Below are 22,261 nucleotides of genomic sequence, written 5' to 3' on the forward strand. Positions count from 1 at the left end.
GCACCCTGCCCCCCCTCCCCTAATTTTGGAACCGAATCACCGCCACTGGTAGAGGTCCTTCAATATACAAATTCAGTTGTTACTTTTATGCCAAGTTAGGTTAAATTGTTAATTATATATTTTACCACATTTCAAATACCTCGTGTTGTTTAATTTTGTGGCGTTTTCTGAGGCTTTTTCTCCGCAGTGGAGGTCCGAAGTCGAAGACTCCCCTCCCCCTCTCCTTCCAAATCAGGCTCTTCTGTAATATAACAGTCACAAGCTGAGTACCGCAACATGCTCGCTGGTGTAAACGGATATCGTAATAACAATTGTTGTTTTCCATAATGTGACGTACAATGCACGTAATAGTAGCTAATGACTAATAGCTCTGATTAGGGTATATAAGCAGATCTTCAACTAAGGCAGGAAAACCGGTGCACGGACCTCCCACTGGGAATCGCCATTCGCAAGAAGTTTTGTAATAATCCGCTAAGAGGCGCTGAGAGCACCACTCGTGCTTTTCTTCCTAATCTGTGCTAAAAGTATGAATAGTATGTCATGTACCTAGGGGCATGCGCCTCAATTTTCAAACCCAGTTCTAAAAAAATATGTATTTTTATTAATATTTCAAAGTCGCTTATGGAAATTTCGATTACATTTTTTTTAAAAAAATGTCTAGTACCATACGTGTTTTCTATATCAAGTGTATCATTAGTTCATCATAATAATAAACATACCATTATAAATGTTTTCACTGTCGTTACCTGCATTTTAATCTGCTCTGATCTGGTAAAAGTGACCACATATGTATGTTATATCTAGTTTTTGATGTACCGGTTGAGTATTCTTCACGGGGACCACAACCTGCGCAAGAGTTAATTTATTTTAATCCAATCTTGTAATAATTAATAAATTAAATGTTTTAAGATCACATTTCAAAATGTATATCTTAACGTTTGTTGAATTCATGACTTCCTTGGGGGAAAAAGATCGCTCCTGAGAAGGGCTGGTGCCTGAATTATTCTTATATTTTTTCTACTCCTGCGTACACCCAAAGACAAAAGTAATAGTAGACAAAATGTCCATCCATTTTCATTCAGTCTGGTTTTACAATGTGATGACCAGGAATACAAATGAAACGTCAGTATGCAGATGACATCTGATTGGAATTCTTAGGATGTAAAATATAACAAAATATATAAAATAGAAAATAACGGGTCCTCCCGATAGCGTAATGGTAGCGTCACTGCCTTGTAATCAAGGGCTGCCGGGTTCGATATCCGGTGGTTATGATTTCACTTTGAACTGTAGGTCCCGTCCCGATTAGCCTTACTGTGCATAATGTGGACTTAAAACACAAATTCAACTCAAGAAAATAGCGATAGACAGTTTGCCTACTGGTATATTTGACGTTCAATGTACAAGGACGGTTTGATAATCAGGATCTGTTATTTTAGCGTAGAGGTAACTCATGATACTTAATGCAACATTTGCGAAGGCGGCATTGAGGAAAGTTTGGGATGGACAAGTCACTGGCTAATATTCTAATTTAAGAGCTTGTGTGTGTGTCTCTCAGATGACATAGTGGTAACGTCGTTGCCTTGTAATGAAGGGGTCCTGGATTTGATACTTGGTGGAGGCACGTAGTAGTTCGGATCCCACTTTAAACTGTAGGTCTAGTTCTTATTAGCCTTACTGTGCATAAAGTGTACTTTAAACAAATTCAGAATACAAATTAATGTGTGTATGTTCCTTGTATTTAAAACTTACTCCAGTAGTCTTTCATCGGTGGTAAATGAATCACCTGCAGGGGTGTGACTACGATTTTCGAAAAGGGAGGGGTGTTAAAAGATGGATTATGTCCTTTTTTAGTAGTCAGAAGGTTTATGTTGGTACCGCTCCCGCCACTCGGTAGTTTATTGTCAGCTGAGACACCTTGGTAGCCTTCGCGTGACTGCTTCCGTCCACTAAGAGGAGCGCTGGAGACAGCACGTGCTTTCTTCTCTGCCAGCCAGAGTTCGCCCTTCGCTTTGGGAGGGAAATATGAACCCTTGGTTGTCAGAATCACGTCGGAGGGGAGGGAAAGGCAACCGACGCAGAAGGAGAAAATGCCGAGAGGAAAAGAATTTACCTCAGAAGGCCTGAATAGTTCAGTGATGTTATTTACTTCCCTTTTGAAGTACTCGTGAAACAGAATGGTTAGTCGCCATGCCTGCACCAAACGTAGGTTTGGCAACAGCAGTCTGCGGAGAACAGACCAGTTTTGGCGGGAACTGTACCAGAATACAGAGTAGGGCCTATTTATTTTGCCATGTATTCCAGCAATTGTCTTCTTTTTTTTTAGGAATGCAGAGATACCAAGAAGGTTTTGACACTCACGAAACGTTCCTTGAATACGCCACTGAACACCGAGTAATTTCACATTTCTATCCCTCTTCAATGATATGCTAAAGTAATGCGAGGCAACATAAACAGAAACAAGGGCCTCCCCTATAGAGGACTTAATCAAGGGTCCCGATATCGAAACTCGGTTCTTATCTCATTTAAACTGCGTGTTCAATTCCGATTAGCTTTTCTATGCATAAAATGAACATAAGACAAACTATGACTTTAAGAAATACAAATGAAGGATATATTAATATTAAAGATTCTAGACACGAATATTGATGGTTCAGCTTTATTCTCGAAACTTCTCTACGACATTACAACTTGTAGATGGCAGCTCTACAGACTGTACTGAATGATGCCTGCCAAGGCACTCGTGAAGGCGGCGTTGTAGTCGCAGGCCACCTCGTTGTGTTGAGCGTCCTGGCGGGTGTCGATGTAGTCATCGTCGGCGCCTGGGCCTCCTACAAGGGCTCCGTTCAGCACGTGGGAGTTGGGGGCGTCGCTGTTGAAGAAGTTCCAACCGCACTCCTCAGGTGGCGTTGGGCACGATCTGAGAAAAGAGAAGTTTGATAAACGAAGGAGATTTTTCACTGCATTGTTTACATGGGGGAAGGGGGGAACGAAAAGGTCCTCTGGAAATTAGCATCGTTCATTTCAAGTTATAAAAGAGCAACATATATAAAGTTCAGTTAATTTGTGTTCATGCAGAATAAGTAAAATTGTTGTAAATGTAATGCAATATGGTAAAGGTTTTCAAAATCCCAAACATGACGTCACCGGAAAATTTCGTTTCTGGAGGGTTCAATGGTGGAATAAACATCTTTCATATGAACTCTGATTCTGTGGTAGTGGCCTTGCTTCCGTTCTTGCTGTATTCTTATCTTAGTCTTTTGTGTTTTCGGGCCTCCTAGAGGGCGTAGTGGTACCAATCAACGTTCCCGGGTTCGACACCAGGTGGAAGCACAATACACAGTGGTTCGGATCCCACATTAAACTGTAGGTCTAGTTACGATTAGCCTGGCTTAAAACAACAATTCAATTCAATTGTATCTTTGTTCCTTTCTTCCTCTTTGTCCTTCTCTCTCTCTCTCTCTCTCTCTCTCTCTCTCTCTCTCTTTCTCTCTCTCTCCCTCTCTCTCTCAGTCTCCCTCTTTTCTTATTTATTCCTCTGCTCCTTTCATTCTGTAATTCCTTCTTCCTTCCCCTTTCCTCTTCCTTTCCTCATCTGCTTCCCATTGTTTCTCTATTTCTTTGACCCTGTCCTTCTCTATCTTGTTTCATCATTTTCTGTCACATTTCTTCTGGTACTTTCTCCTATAGGCTATTTACGTGTGCAGAATGGTGGTCTAAAATAATTTCACAGCGGGCTACAGCACACCTTGTGGCGACGCCCATGGGTTAATGTGAGATGTCACACAAAAAAACTCGCTGTGCGTAAAAGTTAATAGGAAAGGTAGGCTAAAAGTACCTTTCAGTATAGAGTATGAAATATAAAAAATAAGAAACAAGAGATGTAACAATAACAATAAGTTGATAATATAAGTAATAATTAATTATTATTAATTTATGATAATTATTATTATTAATTCCACCATTTAATTTGAGATTAATGGCCTTAGCCCCCCCACACACAAAAATTCCTGGTGACGCCAATGGTTATCTCACTTCAGACCAAAATCAGAATATAATAATTCATTATTTAGGGACATTTATAATTAAATTAGTATTCAATGAAATGTAAACATGGTAATCTTCATAAGAACGTAATTCTACAGGTGATTGCAGTGGCAGGAAGTTGAGTGGTCGAATAACGACCTCGCCTCCGATGGTTCTGGATTAGAGCCCCCGTCTGGTAGAGAAACGAAGGAAAATTATACAAATGACAACAGATCTGAGCCTTTAAGTAGCAGTGATACTTACGCTGCTCTGTGGTGCTCCTTCTGTGGGTAGTTCTCGCCGAAGCCTACCACGTAACTCCTACCGCCATCTCCCAAGGCGTAGTCCACTTGGCTCTTCAACAAGGCTCTGTTGACGTCAGGGTTCATTCCTGCCTCGGCAGCCTTTTAAGACAGGTTTAATAACTTTAGACTTTAACTGAATTGCTTTAAATTCATTGCACAAAAATGATTGAATTATCTTCTTGCATAAACATGTAATGATTCCGTTTAAGTTTTGCGAAACATTACTTGAACCAATTTTTAACCAATTTTGCCCAGAGTTATGTCTCATAATTTTATCCTCGTTCACTAGATGTCACTAGTTATAAACAGTTATTAGAATATTAATTAACAACCTTCTGTGAATGGTGACAATAAGTCGGCGAAATCAGTAAATGAATAAAATAATTTTGCGCCAAAGTTTCATGGAATTAAAGCTGAGTTACATTTACTGTTTTATTTAAATTAACACAGTTACATTTACCCTTAACAATTTTACTTCCTTCTAGGTTTTTATAACATGTAGAGCGTATTTCGAGAGTGCTTAGAGATCGGTTAGTTCATTGAACTCTACAGCCTAAGTATTGCCTATTTTGGGGAAAGCAGGAAAATATATTTAAAGTCCTTGCCTTGACTCATCTCACCCAACAGGTCGGTAGGTGCCGGAGCTTGCCCCAAGTTGATACCTTCCTGGAGATTAGGCCTGCTCGAAAATATATTTAAAGAGTGCATACTATGTTCCATTACCTCTCTGTAACACATCTCAACAAGCTAAAAACAACAGAAAATCATTATATCAGACACAAACTTCATAAACAGTGTGTTCTGATAGTCGCCACCACCTTTAATACGTAATAAATAAGATAAAAAATAACACTATACCTGGAAACAGATGTAAGTGAGTCCAATAGCGTTTCTGAGGGAACCCCATTCTCCCAGGAAGATCAAGCCAAGAGGAGTCCTTTGAGCTTCTGTCCTCAAATACTCACACATTGTAGAAATAAGGTTCGTATAAACGTCCTTTCCAGTCATTTGGGCAAGAAGTACCTTAAAAACAAAAAAATAACAATTTTTGTTCAAGGATATTGAAAGAGGGACTCGAAAATGCCCGATGTCAGTCGAAAAGAATTCGATCGCTGATTCGTTGTTTCCCAGCCGCCAGCTGGAAGTGCGACAAGTATAATTTCGACAGCAGAAGATGCGCTTAGCTGGACTGGACTGGACTGGAGTGGTAGCGTGGTCGCCTTTTAATCAAGGGGTCCCGGGTTCGATACACGGTGGAGGCACATAGTGGTTCGGATTCCAGGTGGAGGCACATAGGTGCAGTCCCGATTAGCCTCACTGTGCATAAAGCGGACTTAAAACACTAAATCAACCAACCAACCAAGGCTGAACAGCAGCAGCGAATCACAGACGTGCGGCGTTGCCTTGTTCCCTGACAAGGCGTTTTGCTCAACCACGCTGTCTCTTTTCCGTGTGAGATTTCGACATGGCACCGTTACAGTGCGCTGCTATTGGCTATCGCCATATGCAGGAGATTTGACGCGCATTCTAGACATAAGCAGTGGTTGTAAAAATGATGTCTCTTTTTAATGAGTTTTTATCCTTGTGTTATCTTCATGTTCCAGCAGGCTTATTAAATATATATACATAGTAACTTAGAGTAGTTTTGTACATATTCTGTAAATGGAATCTAATAGTATAACAGCTAATACAATTTTCAATGTTTCAATTTGGCATACGAACATGCACATAAAGCAAAAAGAAAAGATGGAAGAAAGAAAATATTGCTACATTTTCAAGATACTTATGAAATGTACCCTCAGTGACAGTTTTTTCTTGAACCATATCGAAAATCAAAAATTTGGTTTCAAATCCCTTTACATTTGTATGTAGCATAATATGTTTGTGTTCTGGTTTTCAAGTGTATAATTTGATGTAATAGTTGCTAAACCTGGTCACAGAGCAAGCCTTATGTAGTGGTTCTCAACCGTTGTGAGGCCAGAGGGCGGTAAATTCATTTCATAAAGTTGATGCCCTGTTCAAAAATTGTACCCATCTTCTATTTTTTTAAACTTTATACATTAATATGCACATTACAAATTAAATATTAAAAAATAAATTATGACATGTGGTACATGTCTATGCTTGTTGACAAATATAAAATTGGGTTATAGTTGGCAGTCACTGAATCTAATAAACTTTCGCGGTCTGGTACCAAGTCGCAACTCGGCACTTGAGAAGCACTGCTCTAGTACACTGTAGTCCTACAACTGAGGCAGAAACTGAAATAGATTGGCCAGAAATGACCCCAAAAAAAGGGTTGTGTCCTAATTGCGAACAGTGCCTAAATCGTCGTAATTGCGAACACGCAAGAGTGAGGAAATACTTCCATGTCCTAATTGCGAACACAAGTAACTGAAAAACCTGTTTTCAAAAACTAATAAGGGTAGTGATTCAGAGAGACAGCTGGTTTGACTAGCAACAATAACCAACCTGATTGGCTTATCATGGTCTTCTAATTTCTAAAACCCACCATAGTTAATTCACCTTTTCAGTTTATCGAATTTCTGGAAAACCCCTCAGTCCGAAATAGATGTGGAATTACTTCAACAGGAGGCACCAGATTTATAATGCAGTGGAGAGATGGAACCACAAAATCAACAATGGCCTAGGTAGACATACATTCAAGAGAGTAATGCATTATATAAAGCTTAAAAGCTGACGCAGAAAAGTCTAATGACATGATTCTTAGGATGGGAATAAATCTGAAAGATGTAAAACGCAAGATTTTTTGTTTTTGTTTTTACGAAAGAGTGGCGAAGAGCATTAACAGGAATTAGGGGATTGATGGTATACATAAATTTTTAAGTACAGTGTCATATGTTTTGAAATTTGAATTTGATATGAATAATTATATTATTAAATCACGAGGCTCTTTTCAGTTATAAAGTGTCGTATATAGTCGTATATAGAAAATAGGCCACACTTTTATTATTTAATTATTTATACTTCGGCAACGACTTTAATCATGTCGAATTTTCTATGTTCCAACAAGGCACTGACCACTCTCAAAGTCCCTTAAAAAGTCGTTAAAGAGACACAGGAAGTGGGAAAGAAAGTTGTAGCTCCAAAGGCAGAAATTGTGTTCGAAATTGGGACCCTGTTCTTCGAGATTAAGCCTGTTTAGGCAGCAAGTGTTCGCAATTAGGACCGTTCGCAAACTAGGACTGTTCGCAATTAGGACGACACCAAAGAAAATTACAAATCTGGCTTTCTCAGTAAAATTTTGTTTAAGTCCACTTAATGCTCAGATATGGTCATTGTGATTACAGCTTAAAAAGGGACATGAAACACTGTGCCTCCATTGGGGATTGCTCTTGGAACTCCTCTATTACAAGGTGGCAACATTACTTTATACCATCAAGGATGCTGCTTTCTTATATGTGTAACATTCAATCAAAAATCTGGCCATTTTCCAACAACAGTATTCACAATAATATGTAACACTGGGCTCTAAATCTACCTTGTACAGTAGCATATGTGCGTGTAGTTCTGTACACAAATTATTAATATTAATGTTTTAATTGTCCTGAAACATCTAATAGTTTAATTAGAACATTTGCTTCGTTTTCTTCTGCCATTTTTAAGTTCATATTATACTTTGATAGGCTAATCAGAACTATTCCTACAGTTTGAAAATGGAATCCGAATCATTATGCCATTTGATTACATTATGACCTTGATTACAAGATAACAGTCTGACCACTATGCATTGGGTAAGCACATACACAAACTCACAAACAACAGAAACAAAATAATAACTGCAAGGTGTTCGAAAAGTCATGCAACCGAGATTTTGAACGTACAACAATTCTGTACAAAGTGCGAAAGAGACAAGAACCTTGAATTCGGTATTGTGTCTAACTATGTGCATATTTTTAAAACTTTAAAAAAGAAAACAACTCTCTGCAAGAACGTTCAGTGTGAAGAAAAGTTGCTAAGGTGTACGTACAAAGTTTTTGTACGAAGTAGAGAAAAACATGGATAAAAGATACATCTTCATCTATGTCGATTGTCTTGTGGGTATTTATAAAATTGGTAACATAACGATATTTATTTTTCATTCTGTACTGGATGTAGGTTTTTTTTTGTACCATAGATTTCAAATATTTTCTTTCATCTGGACATTGATGGCATAACATAGCCAGATGTAGGACACACCTGGCACGTCCTATGACATGACCAGCGCTGCCAGTAAAATTCGAAATTTTTAAAAAACATACATCTTTATGAGTATACCATAAATAACCCCATAAATCGTCTGTAATGCAAAGGATGCATAATAAATACTTTTCTTTTGACAATTTCATAAATAACCACAGAAACCATTGACACACATTGCAAACTTTTGCAAGCGAATCCATATCTGTGTTTCATCCATGCTTTTTTTTTTTACTTCGTACGAATACCTCATTACACCTTACTAACTTTTTCTCCATACTGAACGTTCATGCAGAGAATGATTTTCTTTTTTAATGTTTTAAAAATATCCACATAGACAAAGTAAATACCCAATGCAAGATTCGTGTCTCTATCGCTTTTTGTACAAACGTTACGTACATTCAAAGTCTCCGTTGCGTGACTTTTCGAACATCCTGCAGAAGAAATGGCCAATATGTGTCTCCTGGCTACTACATCACGTAAAATAATTAACTACTTACAAAATATGACAATACGAACCTCTAAACCCTTAACACTACAAGTGAAATAGGTTAGGTGCAATTGGTAAAAAGCCAAAAAAGCCAAAATTTTATGTTCTTTTTTTTATAAATCCGTATCTTTATAGAAAACAGTCCATTCAAAAAAGCAGCCTTTTTTACAATATATATAATGCACTACTAATATATATAAAATCTGCCCAATAGGAAAACAACCCAAATAATTTGTTACAGTTACACATAGAACTCGAAATTCGTCAAACCAAGGAACATGCACTTGTGATGCATAAATTGACACAGTTAAACGTGTAATTTTGGTAATTAGCATATCCGATAATCTGAATTCATGCATTTTTAGTTCATCACACAGAATGACGACTGATAAAAGTGCTCTTTGATGCATCGTTTAGGAGCTTAGTATATCATTTTAAACAATCCTTGTCGCTTGGACACTTTTAAAAGTTATAAAAAGATCACAAATGCCTGTTTCAATTACACTAAATTAACCTTTACACCCTTTAAACAATAACTATAGCTACCTTAGATTGAGAATTCCGGATACACACATGATATGTACTATGTGGTACTGACCCACCAGGGAACAGGTGACCCAAATCGCAAGAAATTCAATCTAGCAAATACAGAAGGTTGATCCGTCTATATGTGTCCGATTTTGACGTCTCATCTACTTTAGGAAAAAACACGGGACTACAAGCGGTTGCCCTCGATAGTAGAATCCACTGGAGATAAAAGCAATAAATCATCATTTTAATTGACATTAATGGCTTTTTTATTCATTTTGAGGGGTGACGCTATTGTTAATTAATCTAGCGCCACGTGGCGACACGTGTCGGGGGTGGAGGAGGAGATGAGTCATCGATGACTCATGCACACGTGTGAGTTTGAAATTAATGGTTTTCCATTAGTGCACAAAAGATACTATTATGTATTCCGTTTTTGACCTAAGCTAACCTTTTGTTGTATATTATATATGCGTTTCTGCCGGATATGAGTCACAGATGATTTATACAGACGTTGGAGTTTGGAATTAATGGTTTTTCCATTAAGGTACAAAAGACACTATTGTGGAGTTCGTTTTTGGACTATTCTAACACTATTGTTGTATATTATATATGCGTTTCTGCCGGATATGAGTCAGGGGTGCTTTATGCACACGTGGGAACTTGGAATTAATGGTTTTTCCATTAATGTACAAAACACATTTTCGGCCTATTCTAAGGCGTCACGTCCGCCCATTTTGGCGTCGGTGGTGAGTCATATTTGGTATAATTAAGGATCCAGATTTACCCGAATTCAACCGGTGTCGACGCGTTCGATCGGAGGTAGAAGATATTATAACACATGTTCGCTTTAAAGGCGAAGAAATTGAACGATGTATCCTATATGCAAACGAAGTATGCGAGCGGAATCCATGTTAATAATATTAACCTGTTACGGAAGAACCTGTTATGTGGTTGCATTCATCGGCACCCCCAAACCGCGCGCGTTCATGGATACGCGTGGGGAAGAAAGGGTCGCCATTGTTACGGTCCCCTTCGCTTGGTCTTCTTCCGAAGTTGAATGGAAGGCAAGTGTCGCCAAATTTTTACACACGAGTATTGATTTTCTTTGAGGTTCCAATTTTATTTGGTGGAAGTAATCTACGCGGTATTTCTGCCGCCTTTCGTAACATTGCAAAGACTATTTGACCAAAACCGTAAGGAATTTGGCTGAACTAAGAACATTCAGTTCCAGTATCTACAAGTTAAAGTGGATGCCAGCCACTATTTGCCCTTATTTCGGGGTTGCGAACCACGGACCATTTGATTATTGCCTTATATACATCAGGATTCATGTAAAATTGACCAGATGTTTTTACTGTTAGAGACAATATTTCGCATTTTTTGTGTATTTTTACTCAGAAAACGCTATTTGAACGATTCAAGCAAGAGTTCGCATGGCAATTTAGACACACAAACTGTGTTTCTTCAACTTTAGCTGAAATTTAGGTTTATTTTTACTCTAATATCACAATTTCTTCTATTCAGACAGCATTTTTTATTAAATTTTGGACTCACAAAGACATTTTTCAACTTTTAACTTGTTATTTTAAAAGTTTATTTCCATTTTTTACTCTAATATCACAATTTCTTCTATTCAGGCAACATTTTTTATTAAATTTTGGACTCACAAAGACATTTTTCAACTTTTAACTTGCTATTTTAAAAGTTTATTTCCATTTTTACTCTAATATCACAATTTCATCTATTCTGGCAGGAGTGTTTATTCCAGTTTAGACTTGCAAAGATAATTTTTTCAACTTCTTTTATTAATTTTTCTATTTATTGCCTTTTGTATCTTATATTTATTCTTTGAGTTTTGTTTTTTAATTAAATAAGATTCCAAAGGCACTAATAGAAAATTACTTAAAGAAGTTGAAAACTTATCTCCAGCAAACTTGATTATTACTATGATTAATAGATTATTATTAGTGATATTATTGTTTTTTGTTTTGATGTAGTTGTTGAATCTTGTTGTTGTTGTTAGGGTTTATTGACTTCCACTACGGTATTTTTGGTTTGCTTCGTAGGAAAGTTTGTTTATTTTAGAGTTTCCTCGGTATTTTCTTACTGTTAGGGTAGGTAAAGTTTCCTAAATATATGAGTAGGGTTCCATATATTCTTGTTCTTGCATGTTTTTCATATGATGTGATCACCACAACTCTCCAAGTGCTTTTACTGCATGTTTCCATTTTTATTGAGGCTTAGTGATTCCTAGAGCCACTTTATGCATGAGAGAAAGCTTGAAAATTTTGATCTCAGATAGCCGTCAACCTTATGTCAGAGTATTTTCGAGTATATTTTAGTCTTATTATGGCCCACTAGAATATCACGGCTTGCTTATTTTTTTTAAGTATGTTGCGCAGTTATTGTATTTTTGCTTTTGCTTTCTAGATAAACTGTATGAAATGTTTAATATTTGTACTTTTTGCACTTATAAGAGGCCAAACTTTTACTGTAACTAAATTATTATGTCTCTAGGCACTGAAACCCCTTTACCAAGAGTACTATAACTGCATGTTTATTAATATTGTTTCTTTCATCCCTCAAATATAACAATTTAACAATATAATGACTAATCACAGGACAAGTCGATGTTAGCAGATGACTACGTGGCTCTTAAGTCCACCTGCCAAACTTTTTTTACCATGCTCTTTACTCTTATAGTTTTTTATTCGGGGTACATTTCAAGTACTACTTGACTTTTTGAGTGTTTGATTAACACCAGGGGTTATTTGTATCTGTTATGCTGTATTATTTGAGGCTTCTAATTTTTATTCTACAATCACTATATGTCCATGAGAACTAAATTCCACTGACTGAAGCTTAAAGCTTAGGCTCTGCAGCATGTTGAATGGTTAAGCACTGGTCAATATGAATTTTACAGAGGCTAGTAGGAGGCATAGGAACACACGCCAGAGCATTATTAGCGTGCAAGAAGCACTTTCAGGGAGTACTACGAGGAAACGAAGTTGATTTTTTTTAGGGCTTTACCAGTTACACAGCCAATATTTGCTATTTCAAGTAACTACATGTACCAGAACATTTTACAGCCCAACACTAACTAGACTTCAATTTATACTATATTAGGGGCTAAATGTAGCAAGAACACTGATTGTACATACTTTTGAGAATCCAACTATATCAGGATTTTTTCTATGTAAGTATATTTTTATTGATTACTAACTTTAACAGACCAATCAGGAAGACAACAAAATTCACTAAACTTAGTACTATAGTGTAGGTGATTGCATGAAAAGTAGAAATTATAACATCCACAAGATTTCGCTTTTTTTTTTTGCTTTTGTGACTAATCGTGACGCTGAGGATGAATGGATGGCCAAAAATCTTAAGGACTGGATGTATTTTACCACTACAGACGCCTATGTAGAAACACTAGAGTACTGTTAGCTTTCAAAATTGAGGATATACTGTACTGTTTCTTAAATATTTTGTACTTGGCACGTTACAGTTATATCCATTTCAGGACAAATATTGCTAAAACTCTCAAATTTACTGGTACAAGTTGATATTTCTGCTATCAGAGGAATTAACAACCCTATTTTACAAACAAATGGTATTGTTTACACTTTATTTACTTCAATCTGAGACTAATATTTTACAGTAATTGAATCATTCAGCCCTAGTCAATACTTTACTCCATCAGAAAGTTTGTTATTAATCTAATAAGTATGCTATTTTGTGATATTCTAATGCAAACGTTGTTTAATTCACTGGTTATAATGCAAACTTTTGCACAAATTCGATATATTCACTACCTTCAAACCAAACAATTGTACTTATTTAGCGCATTTCATTTATATTTCTTGTAATTAACTTATGTTTCTTATAATTAACAAACTAAACTAATTACTTTGGCATGTTAAAAACCTTATCTTTTACTATTTCCTATTCTATCAGGTTCTATATTGCTGTTTTTATCAATTTATGTAAGACCACACTCTGGTAAATACACATATATTTTCTTTTATACACGCACGCCACACACACACACACACACACACACACACACACACACACACACACACACACACACACACACATTTACACACTTATACGAACATACATCTGACGTTTTTCAATATTTTGCTATGAAGTTTGCATCGACGCTATTCAATCAAGGGCAGGCAATGTAGTATTTATGAGTATTAGTAATCCCAAAGTGCAGATGAGAGTCTGCTATGTGCCTTTTGCAGGGGATTGCATGTGAAGTGTATGCATATTGAGCATTATTGAGTGTGTATGCTTCCATACTTTTTCGGAACTTAGCAGTTTTTTTATGTTATGAAGCAGATTGTTGTACAATATTTTGCATGGTCTTTTGTGATATTGAGTGGCTGCTGTAACGGTAGTAAGTATCTTTCTTTCTTGTGTTGATGTTCTCGTGTAGGTTTCCTATTTTCGGTCAAGTTGCAGTAGGGAACTTAGCAGTTTTTTATGTTATGAAGCAGATTGTTGTAGAATATTTTGCATGGTCTTTTGTGATATTGAGTGGGTGCTGTAATGGTAGTAACTATATTTCCTTTTTGTGTTGATGTTCTTGTGTAGGTTTCCTATTTTCGGTCAAGTTGCAGTACTTAGAATAATCGCTATTGTCTTATTGATCTACGAAGCTCCTTTGAATAATCATTTGCATGTGACCCTATACTCCACGCTGTACTTTGTTCTGGGAGCTATCTTTTGAAGCCTTGGCATTCTGCTAGTACAGCATTATTATCGTAGAGGTAAATTAGTTCGTGAAAATATGTATTTTTCTGATTAACTATAGTCGCTTAGTTGTTCTAGCAGGTATAAGTAGTTACTGGTGATGTTGTTAATTTTCTATTCGCACGGGCTATGTATGATGTAACGTATTTGTGTTGGCTGTCCCTTTTATTCCTATGTTGTTGAGTTTCTCCATAAGCATGTCCTGTTTTACTCTATTCTATGCCTTGTTGCTGCTAGATATCTGAGGTATGTTGCTGGTTCATATCTGAGTTAGCTTGTTTGACTATCTATTATTTTTGCTATGGCTGTGGCTATTGATGTCCCTTTCTGAATTCCATGTTGGTTTCTGTTTATCCTTGTTGCTGCTTGTTATCTGAGTTAGGTTGTTTGACTTCAGGACTATCCTTTTTTAACTTTATTGTTGATTGCTTTTTTGTTTATTTCCTTATTTGTTTTTATTTGTTTACTGAATCTATTTGTTTTGTGTCTTGTAATATTATTTACTATAGTAACAAAATTATTTTCCTTCCATCCCACATTTATTATTCTGAGCAACAGAACTTCTCCTTCTTTCCCATATATTTGATTATTTCTGGTGTAAAGTACATTTTTTTCAAAGTGAATGTTTTAAAAGTACAATTTTTACAAAGTTAATGTTTTAAAAGTACAATTTTTACAAATTTAATGTTTCAAAAGTACAATTTTTACAAAGTTAATGTTTTAAAAATACTATTCTTTCAAAGTTAATAATTTAAGAGTACAATTCTTCTGCTATTTGAACTTTTGTACAATTTTGTTATTATTGTTAAAATAAATATGTTAGTTGATATAAAGTTACAGTAAATTTTCAGGAATTTTTACATTAAATTTCAAAATAGTGTTACTTGCTAAAGATAGCGGACAAAATAAATTAAACTTTGACAAATACTGAACAAGAAATATACAAGTAAGTTGATAAATATCAATTTTTAAAAATAATTTTGTTACTATAGTAAATAATATTACAAGACACAAAACAAATAGATTCAGTAAACAAATAAAAACAAATAAGGAAATAAACAAAAAAGCAATCAACAATAAAGTTAAAAAAGGATAGTCCTGAAGTCAAACAACCTAACTCAGATAACAAGCAGCAACAAGGATAAACAGAAACCAACATGGAATTCAGAAAGGGACATCAATAGCCACAGCCATAGCAAAAATAATAGATAGTCAAACAAGCTAACTCAGATATGAACCAGCAACATACCTCAGATATCTAGCAGCAACAAGGCATAGAATAGAGTAAAACAGGACATGCTTATGGAGAAACTCAACAACATAGGAATAAAAGGGACAGCCAACACAAATACGTTACATCATACATAGCCCGTGCGAATAGAAAATTAACAACATCACCAGTAACTACTTATACCTGCTAGAACAACTAAGCGACTATAGTTAATCAGAAAAATACATATTTTCACGAACTAATTTACCTCTACGATAATAATGCTGTACTAGCAGAATGCCAAGGCTTCAAAAGATAGCTCCCAGAACAAAGTACAGCGTGGAGTATAGGGTCACATGCAAATGATTATTCAAAGGAGCTTCGTAGATCAATAAGACAATAGCGATTATTCTAAGTACTGCAACTTGACCGAAAATAGGAAACCTACACAAGAACATCAACACAAAAAGGAAATATAGTTACTACCATTACAGCACCCACTCAATATCACAAAAGACCATGCAAAATATTCTACAACAATCTGCTTCATAACATAAAAAACTGCTAAGTTCCCTACTGCAACTTGACCGAAAATAGGAAACCTACACGAGAACATCAACACAAGAAAGAAAGATACTTACTACCGTTACAGCAGCCACTCAATATCACAAAAGACCATGCAAAATATTGTACAACAATCTGCTTCATAACATAAAAAAACTGCTAAGTTCCGAAAAAGTATGGAAGCATACACACTCAATAATGCTCAATATGCATACACTTCACATGCAATCCCCTGCAAAAGGCACATAGCAGACTCTCATCTGCACTTTGGGATTACTAATACTCATAAATACTACATTGCCTGCCCTTGATTGAATAGCGTCGATGCAAACTTCATAGCAAAATATTGAAAAACGTCAGATGTATGTTCGTATAAGTGTGTAAATGTGTGTGTGTGTGTGTGTGTGTGTGTGTGTGTGTGTGTGTGTGTGTGTGTGTGTGGCGTGCGTGTATAAAAGAAAATATATGTGTATTTACCAGAGTGTGGTCTTACATAAATTGATAAAAACAGCAATATAGAACCTGATAGAATAGGAAATAGTAAAAGATAAGGTTTTTAACATGCCAAAGTAATTAGTTTAGTTTGTTAATTATAAGAAACATAAGTTAATTACAAGAAATATAAATGAAATGCGCTAAATAAGTACAATTGTTTGGTTTGAAGGTAGTGAATATATCGAATTTGTGCAAAAGTTTGCATTATAACCAGTGAATTAAACAACGTTTGCATTAGAATATCACAAAATAGCATACTTATTAGATTAATAACAAACTTTCTGATGGAGTAAAGTATTGACTAGGGCTGAATGATTCAATTACTGTAAAATATTAGTCTCAGATTGAAGTAAATAAAGTGTAAACAATACCATTTGTTTGTAAAATAGGGTTGTTAATTCCTCTGATAGCAGAAATATCAACTTGTACCAGTAAATTTGAGAGTTTTAGCAATATTTGTCCTGAAATGGATATAACTGTAACGTGCCAAGTACAAAATATTTAAGAAACAGTACAGTATATCCTCAATTTTGAAAGCTAACAGTACTCTAGTGTTTCTACATAGGCGTCTGTAGTGGTAAAATACATCCAGTCCTTAAGATTTTTGGCCATCCATTCATCCTCAGCGTCACGATTAGTCACAAAAGCAAAAAAAAAAGCGAAATCTTGTGGATGTTATAATTTCTACTTTTCATGCAATCACCTACACTATAGTACTAAGTTTAGTGAATTTTGTTGTCTTCCTGATTGGTCTGTTAAAGTTAGTAATCAATAAAAATATACTTACATAGAAAAAATCCTGATATAGTTGGATTCTCAAAAGTATGTACAATCAGTGTTCTTGCTACATTTAGCCCCTAATATAGTATAAATTGAAGTCTAGTTAGTGTTGGGCTGTAAAATGTTCTGGTACATGTAGTTACTTGAAATAGCAAATATTGGCTGTGTAACTGGTAAAACCCTAAAAAAAATCAACTTCGTTTCCTCGTAGTACTCCCTGAAAGTGCTTCTTGCACGCTAATAATGCTCTGGCGTGTGTTCCTATGCCTCCTACTAGCCTCTGTAAAATTCATATTGACCAGTGCTTAACCATTCAACATGCTGCAGAGCCTAAGCTTTAAGCTTCAGTCAGTGGAATTTAGTTCTCATGGACATATAGTGATTGTAGAATAAAAATTAGAAGCCTCAAATAATACAGCATAACAGATACAAATAACCCCTGGTGTTAATCAAACACTCAAAAAGTCAAGTAGTACTTGAAATGTACCCCGAATAAAAAACTATAAGAGTAAAGAGCATGGTAAAAAAAGTTTGGCAGGTGGACTTAAGAGCCACGTAGTCATCTGCTAACATCGACTTGTCCTGTGATTAGTCATTATATTGTTAAATTGTTATATTTGAGGGATGAAAGAAACAATATTAATAAACATGCAGTTATAGTACTCTTGGTAAAGGGGTTTCAGTGCCTAGAGACATAATAATTTTAGTTACAGTAAAAGTTTGGCCTCTTATAAGTGCAAAAAGTACAAATATTAAACATTTCATACAGTTTATCTAGAAAGCAAAAGCAAAAATACAATAACTGCGCAACATACTTAAAAAAAATAAGCAAGCCGTGATATTCTAGTGGGCCATAATAAGACTAAAATATACTCGAAAATACTCTGACATAAGGTTGACGGCTATCTGAGATCAAAATTTTCAAGCTTTCTCTCATGCATAAAGTGGCTCTAGGAATCACTAAGCCTCAATAAAAATGGAAACATGCAGTAAAAGCACTTGGAGAGTTGTGGTGATCACATCATATGAAAAACATGCAAGAACAAGAATATATGGAACCCTACTCATATATTTAGGAAACTTTACCTACCCTAACAGTAAGAAAATACCGAGGAAACTCTAAAATAAACAAACTTTCCTACGAAGCAAACCAAAAATACCGTAGTGGAAGTCAATAAACCCTAACAACAACAACAAGATTCAACAACTACATCAAAACAAAAAACAACAATAATAATAATAATAATAATAATAATAGTAATAATAAAGTTTGTGGGTACAGTTTTACTTAAAAGTACTTCTTCCTTAGTGATTAGAGAAATTCTTTAAATAAAAAACAAAACTCAAAGTTAAGAATTAATAAATATAAGATACAAAAGGCAATAAATAGAAAAATTAATAAAAGAAGTTGAAAAAATTATCTTTGCAAGTCTAAACTGGAATAAACACTCCTGCCAGAATAGATGAAATTGTGATATTAGAGTAAAAATGGAAATAAACTTTTAAAATAGCAAGTTAAAAGTTGAAAAATGTCTTTGTGAGTCCAAAATTTAATAAAAAATGTTGCCTGAATAGAAGAAATTGTGATATTAGAGTAAAAAATGGAAATAAACTTTTAAAATAACAAGTTAAAAGTTGAAAAATGTCTTTGTGAGTCCAAAATTTAATAAAAAATGCTGTCTGAATAGAAGAAATTGTGATATTAGAGTAAAAATAAACCTAAATTTCAGCTAAAGTTGAAGAAACACAGTTTGTGTGTCTAAATTGCCATGCGAACTCTTGCTTGAATCGTTCAAATAGCGTTTTCTGAGTAAAAATACACAAAAAATGCGAAATATTGTCTCTAACAGTAAAAACATCTGGTCAATTTTACATGAATCCTGATGTATATAAGGCAATAATCAAATGGTCCGTGGTTCGCAACCCCGAAATAAGGGCAAATAGTGGCTGGCATCCACTTTAACTTGTAGATACTGGAACTGAATGTTCTTAGTTCAGCCAAATTCCTTACGGTTTTGGTCAAATAGTCTTTGCAATGTTACGAAAGGCGGCAGAAATACCGCGTAGATTACTTCCACCAAATAAAATTGGAACCTCAAAGAAAATCAATACTCGTGTGTAAAAATTTGGCGACACTTGCCTTCCATTCAACTTCGGAAGAAGACCAAGCGAAGGGGACCGTAACAATGGCGACCCTTTCTTCCCCACGCGTATCCATGAACGCGCGCGGTTTGGGGGTGCCGATGAATGCAACCACATAACAGGTTCTTCCGTAACAGGTTAATATTATTAACATGGATTCCGCTCGCATACTTCGTTTGCATATAGGATACATCGTTCAATTTCTTCGCCTTTAAAGCGAACATGTGTTATAATATCTTCTACCTCCGATCGAACGCGTCGACACCGGTTGAATTCGGGTAAATCTGGATCCTTAATTATACCAAATATGACTCACCACCGACGCCAAAATGGGCGGACGTGACGCCTTAGAATAGGCCGAAAATGTGTTTTGTACATTAATGGAAAAACCATTAATTCCAAGTTCCCACGTGTGCATAAAGCACCCCTGACTCATATCCGGCAGAAACGCATATATAATATACAACAATAGTGTTAGAATAGTCCAAAAACGAACTCCACAATAGTGTCTTTTGTACCTTAATGGAAAAACCATTAATTCCAAACTCCAACGTCTGTATAAATCATCTGTGACTCATATCCGGCAGAAACGCATATATAATATACAACAAAAGGTTAGCTTAGGTCAAAAACGGAATACATAATAGTATCTTTTGTGCACTAATGGAAAACCATTAATTTCAAACTCACACGTGTGCATGAGTCATCGATGACTCATCTCCTCCTCCACCCCCGACACGTGTCGCCACGTGGCGCTAGATTAATTAACAATAGCGTCACCCCTCAAAATGAATAAAAAAGCCATTAATGTCAATTAAAATGATGATTTATTGCTTTTATCTCCAGTGGATTCTACTCTCGATGTGAGCACCATGGGTCCTGGCAATAGCCCTGCACCATAACTTCCACTGTAGGAAGCTCCGTTGAAGTACAGGAACGGGAATCTTGAGCCACTCCTCCTGGCAGGCTTTCCAGAGGCCACGGACAGTGGTGACACGACGAGATGCAAGTGCTCTTTTCAATAAACCAAACCGGCAAAAATCCATGGGACTGGCATCAGGTGACTTCACTGGTATGTCCTGGAAGGGAATAGCCTGAATGCCGGTGTCTGCCGCCATTTGTTGCAGAAATCTCTGTGTAGAACGATATGTATGTGATGAGGCCTTATCCATATTCACACGGACCTGATTTACTGCATTTCCATACAAACGGGGATATGTTGCTGATAAAATGCGGAGTTGATTTTGCAGTTTTTAGGCACCTGCCGAATCGTTAACTTGCCTTCATAGCAACATCCTGCAACAACCAGAAATCTCTTCGCGAAACTTGCTTTGCACTGACGGATGAAGTCAGGTCGGGTTCTTGCGTCTCGTGGGGTGTACGTTACGACTCGAATTTTGCCACAATCTGATAGATAAATCCATGCTTCATCGAGTGTGGCAACAAACTTCCACTTTTCCCCAGATAGATGGCGTTCGTATAGGCGCCTGCAGTGAGTCTTTCTCTCCCTCCGATGAGCCGCAGTGAGGAAGTGTCCACGACTTTTAAACACCACACGGAGCGCCCGACCCTGTGGCCGAGTGGTTAGCACATCGCGCTGCGACGCCAAGGGTCCCGGGTTCGAATCCCGGTCGGGTATGGTTGTTTGTAAATGTCCATTTTCATCCATTTCATCACTCATCCCCATCTTCGCAAATTATCCAAGAGGCACAAAACGCGAAGTAAAATAAACTCAATCAATCAACCACCCGGAGCTTTAATTTGTCACGTAGGTTACGGTTCACAGTTGACTGTGCCACGTGCACTCGTCTTGCCATCACACGTTGCGTAGGAGGGTTTTCCTGTAGGGCCATTCGGCGCAACTTCCGAGCTACAGGTGGAGTCACAGCAGTACAGGGTTGCTTTCTACTCCCCTTTGTGGGTGAACGAAGTGCTGGAACGTCGTGGTGTTTATGTCGATTAATTATGTTCTTGATAATCGTTAACCCCAATGCACATCCATTTTCCCCGCACTGTTTTTGAATCTGCGTGACGGAAAACTTGACGTGGAAAAGTGCTACGACGTGGCCTTCCCAAAACCGGTTCACCTTGGGAGCCATGATGCACACACCACACACACGCGAACTTGCCGCGATACTAGAAGCCTTTGGCTTTCCCCTGCTGTTTGAATCATTGAGGTCGGTCGATTCTGTGAGCAGGGGTGAAGGTTTAAAATCGGACACATATAGACGGATCAACCTTTATATAACTGTTTTCTCAAATATGTAAATGTTTTGACCAGAATTTTTATGTATCTTACCTGGGCGCCGGCCAACTTGTCGTCCCATCCAAAGCCACCGACTTGGTAATTTCCCCACTGGTTGAAATAATCTTCTGCTTTGGCCAAGTAAGTTTCGTCGTTTGTAGCCTTGTACAGCCAGGTAGCTCCCCAAATAAGCTCGTCGTTGTAGGAATAAGAGCTGTTGAACAAGAAGATAAGAAATGTCAAGTTTTACAGACGAACGAGGCTCTGGCGACTGGTCCTGGACAGTAAAATTCTGTGTGTCGCCCTGTGTCTTTTCCTTATGTGTACTGAGTGTCTCTTTACAGCCTCAGCTTTTAATCCAAGTCAGAATATTTTAATATATTAGTTACGACACGACATTGCAGTTATATTTATTTTAGTTCTGTTAGCCTAAGTCAGAATATTTTAGCCTTCCAACGTTACAGTTATGTTACTAGTTATATTTTAGGTCAATTAAGGGGCTGGGCCCC

At 36.7% G+C, this 22,261-nt stretch overlaps 1 protein-coding gene across 1 annotated transcript in view; it reads right to left on the minus strand.

Moving 5' to 3' along the window:
- Nucleotides 1–2,643: 2,643 nt before the first annotated feature.
- The window catches only part of LOC146002516 (endoglucanase E-4-like), a 29,301-nt gene continuing 9,683 nt past the window's right edge, over nucleotides 2,644–22,261 (minus strand). Inside the window, exons 6-9 of the mRNA XM_083140415.1 lie at nucleotides 21,807–21,966; nucleotides 5,190–5,354; nucleotides 4,291–4,430; nucleotides 2,644–2,920 (exon numbers count right to left, since the gene is read on the minus strand). Of these exons, the coding sequence (XP_082996541.1) occupies nucleotides 2,707–2,920; nucleotides 4,291–4,430; nucleotides 5,190–5,354; nucleotides 21,807–21,966 (679 nt within the window). The 3' untranslated portion in view covers nucleotides 2,644–2,706. The remainder of the gene's footprint in view (nucleotides 2,921–4,290; nucleotides 4,431–5,189; nucleotides 5,355–21,806; nucleotides 21,967–22,261) is intronic.

Source organism: Lepisma saccharinum, chromosome 18 (genome assembly GCF_977018435.1).
Source record: "Lepisma saccharinum chromosome 18, izLepSacc3.1, whole genome shotgun sequence".
Taxonomy (NCBI): Eukaryota; Metazoa; Arthropoda; class Insecta; order Zygentoma; family Lepismatidae; genus Lepisma; species Lepisma saccharinum.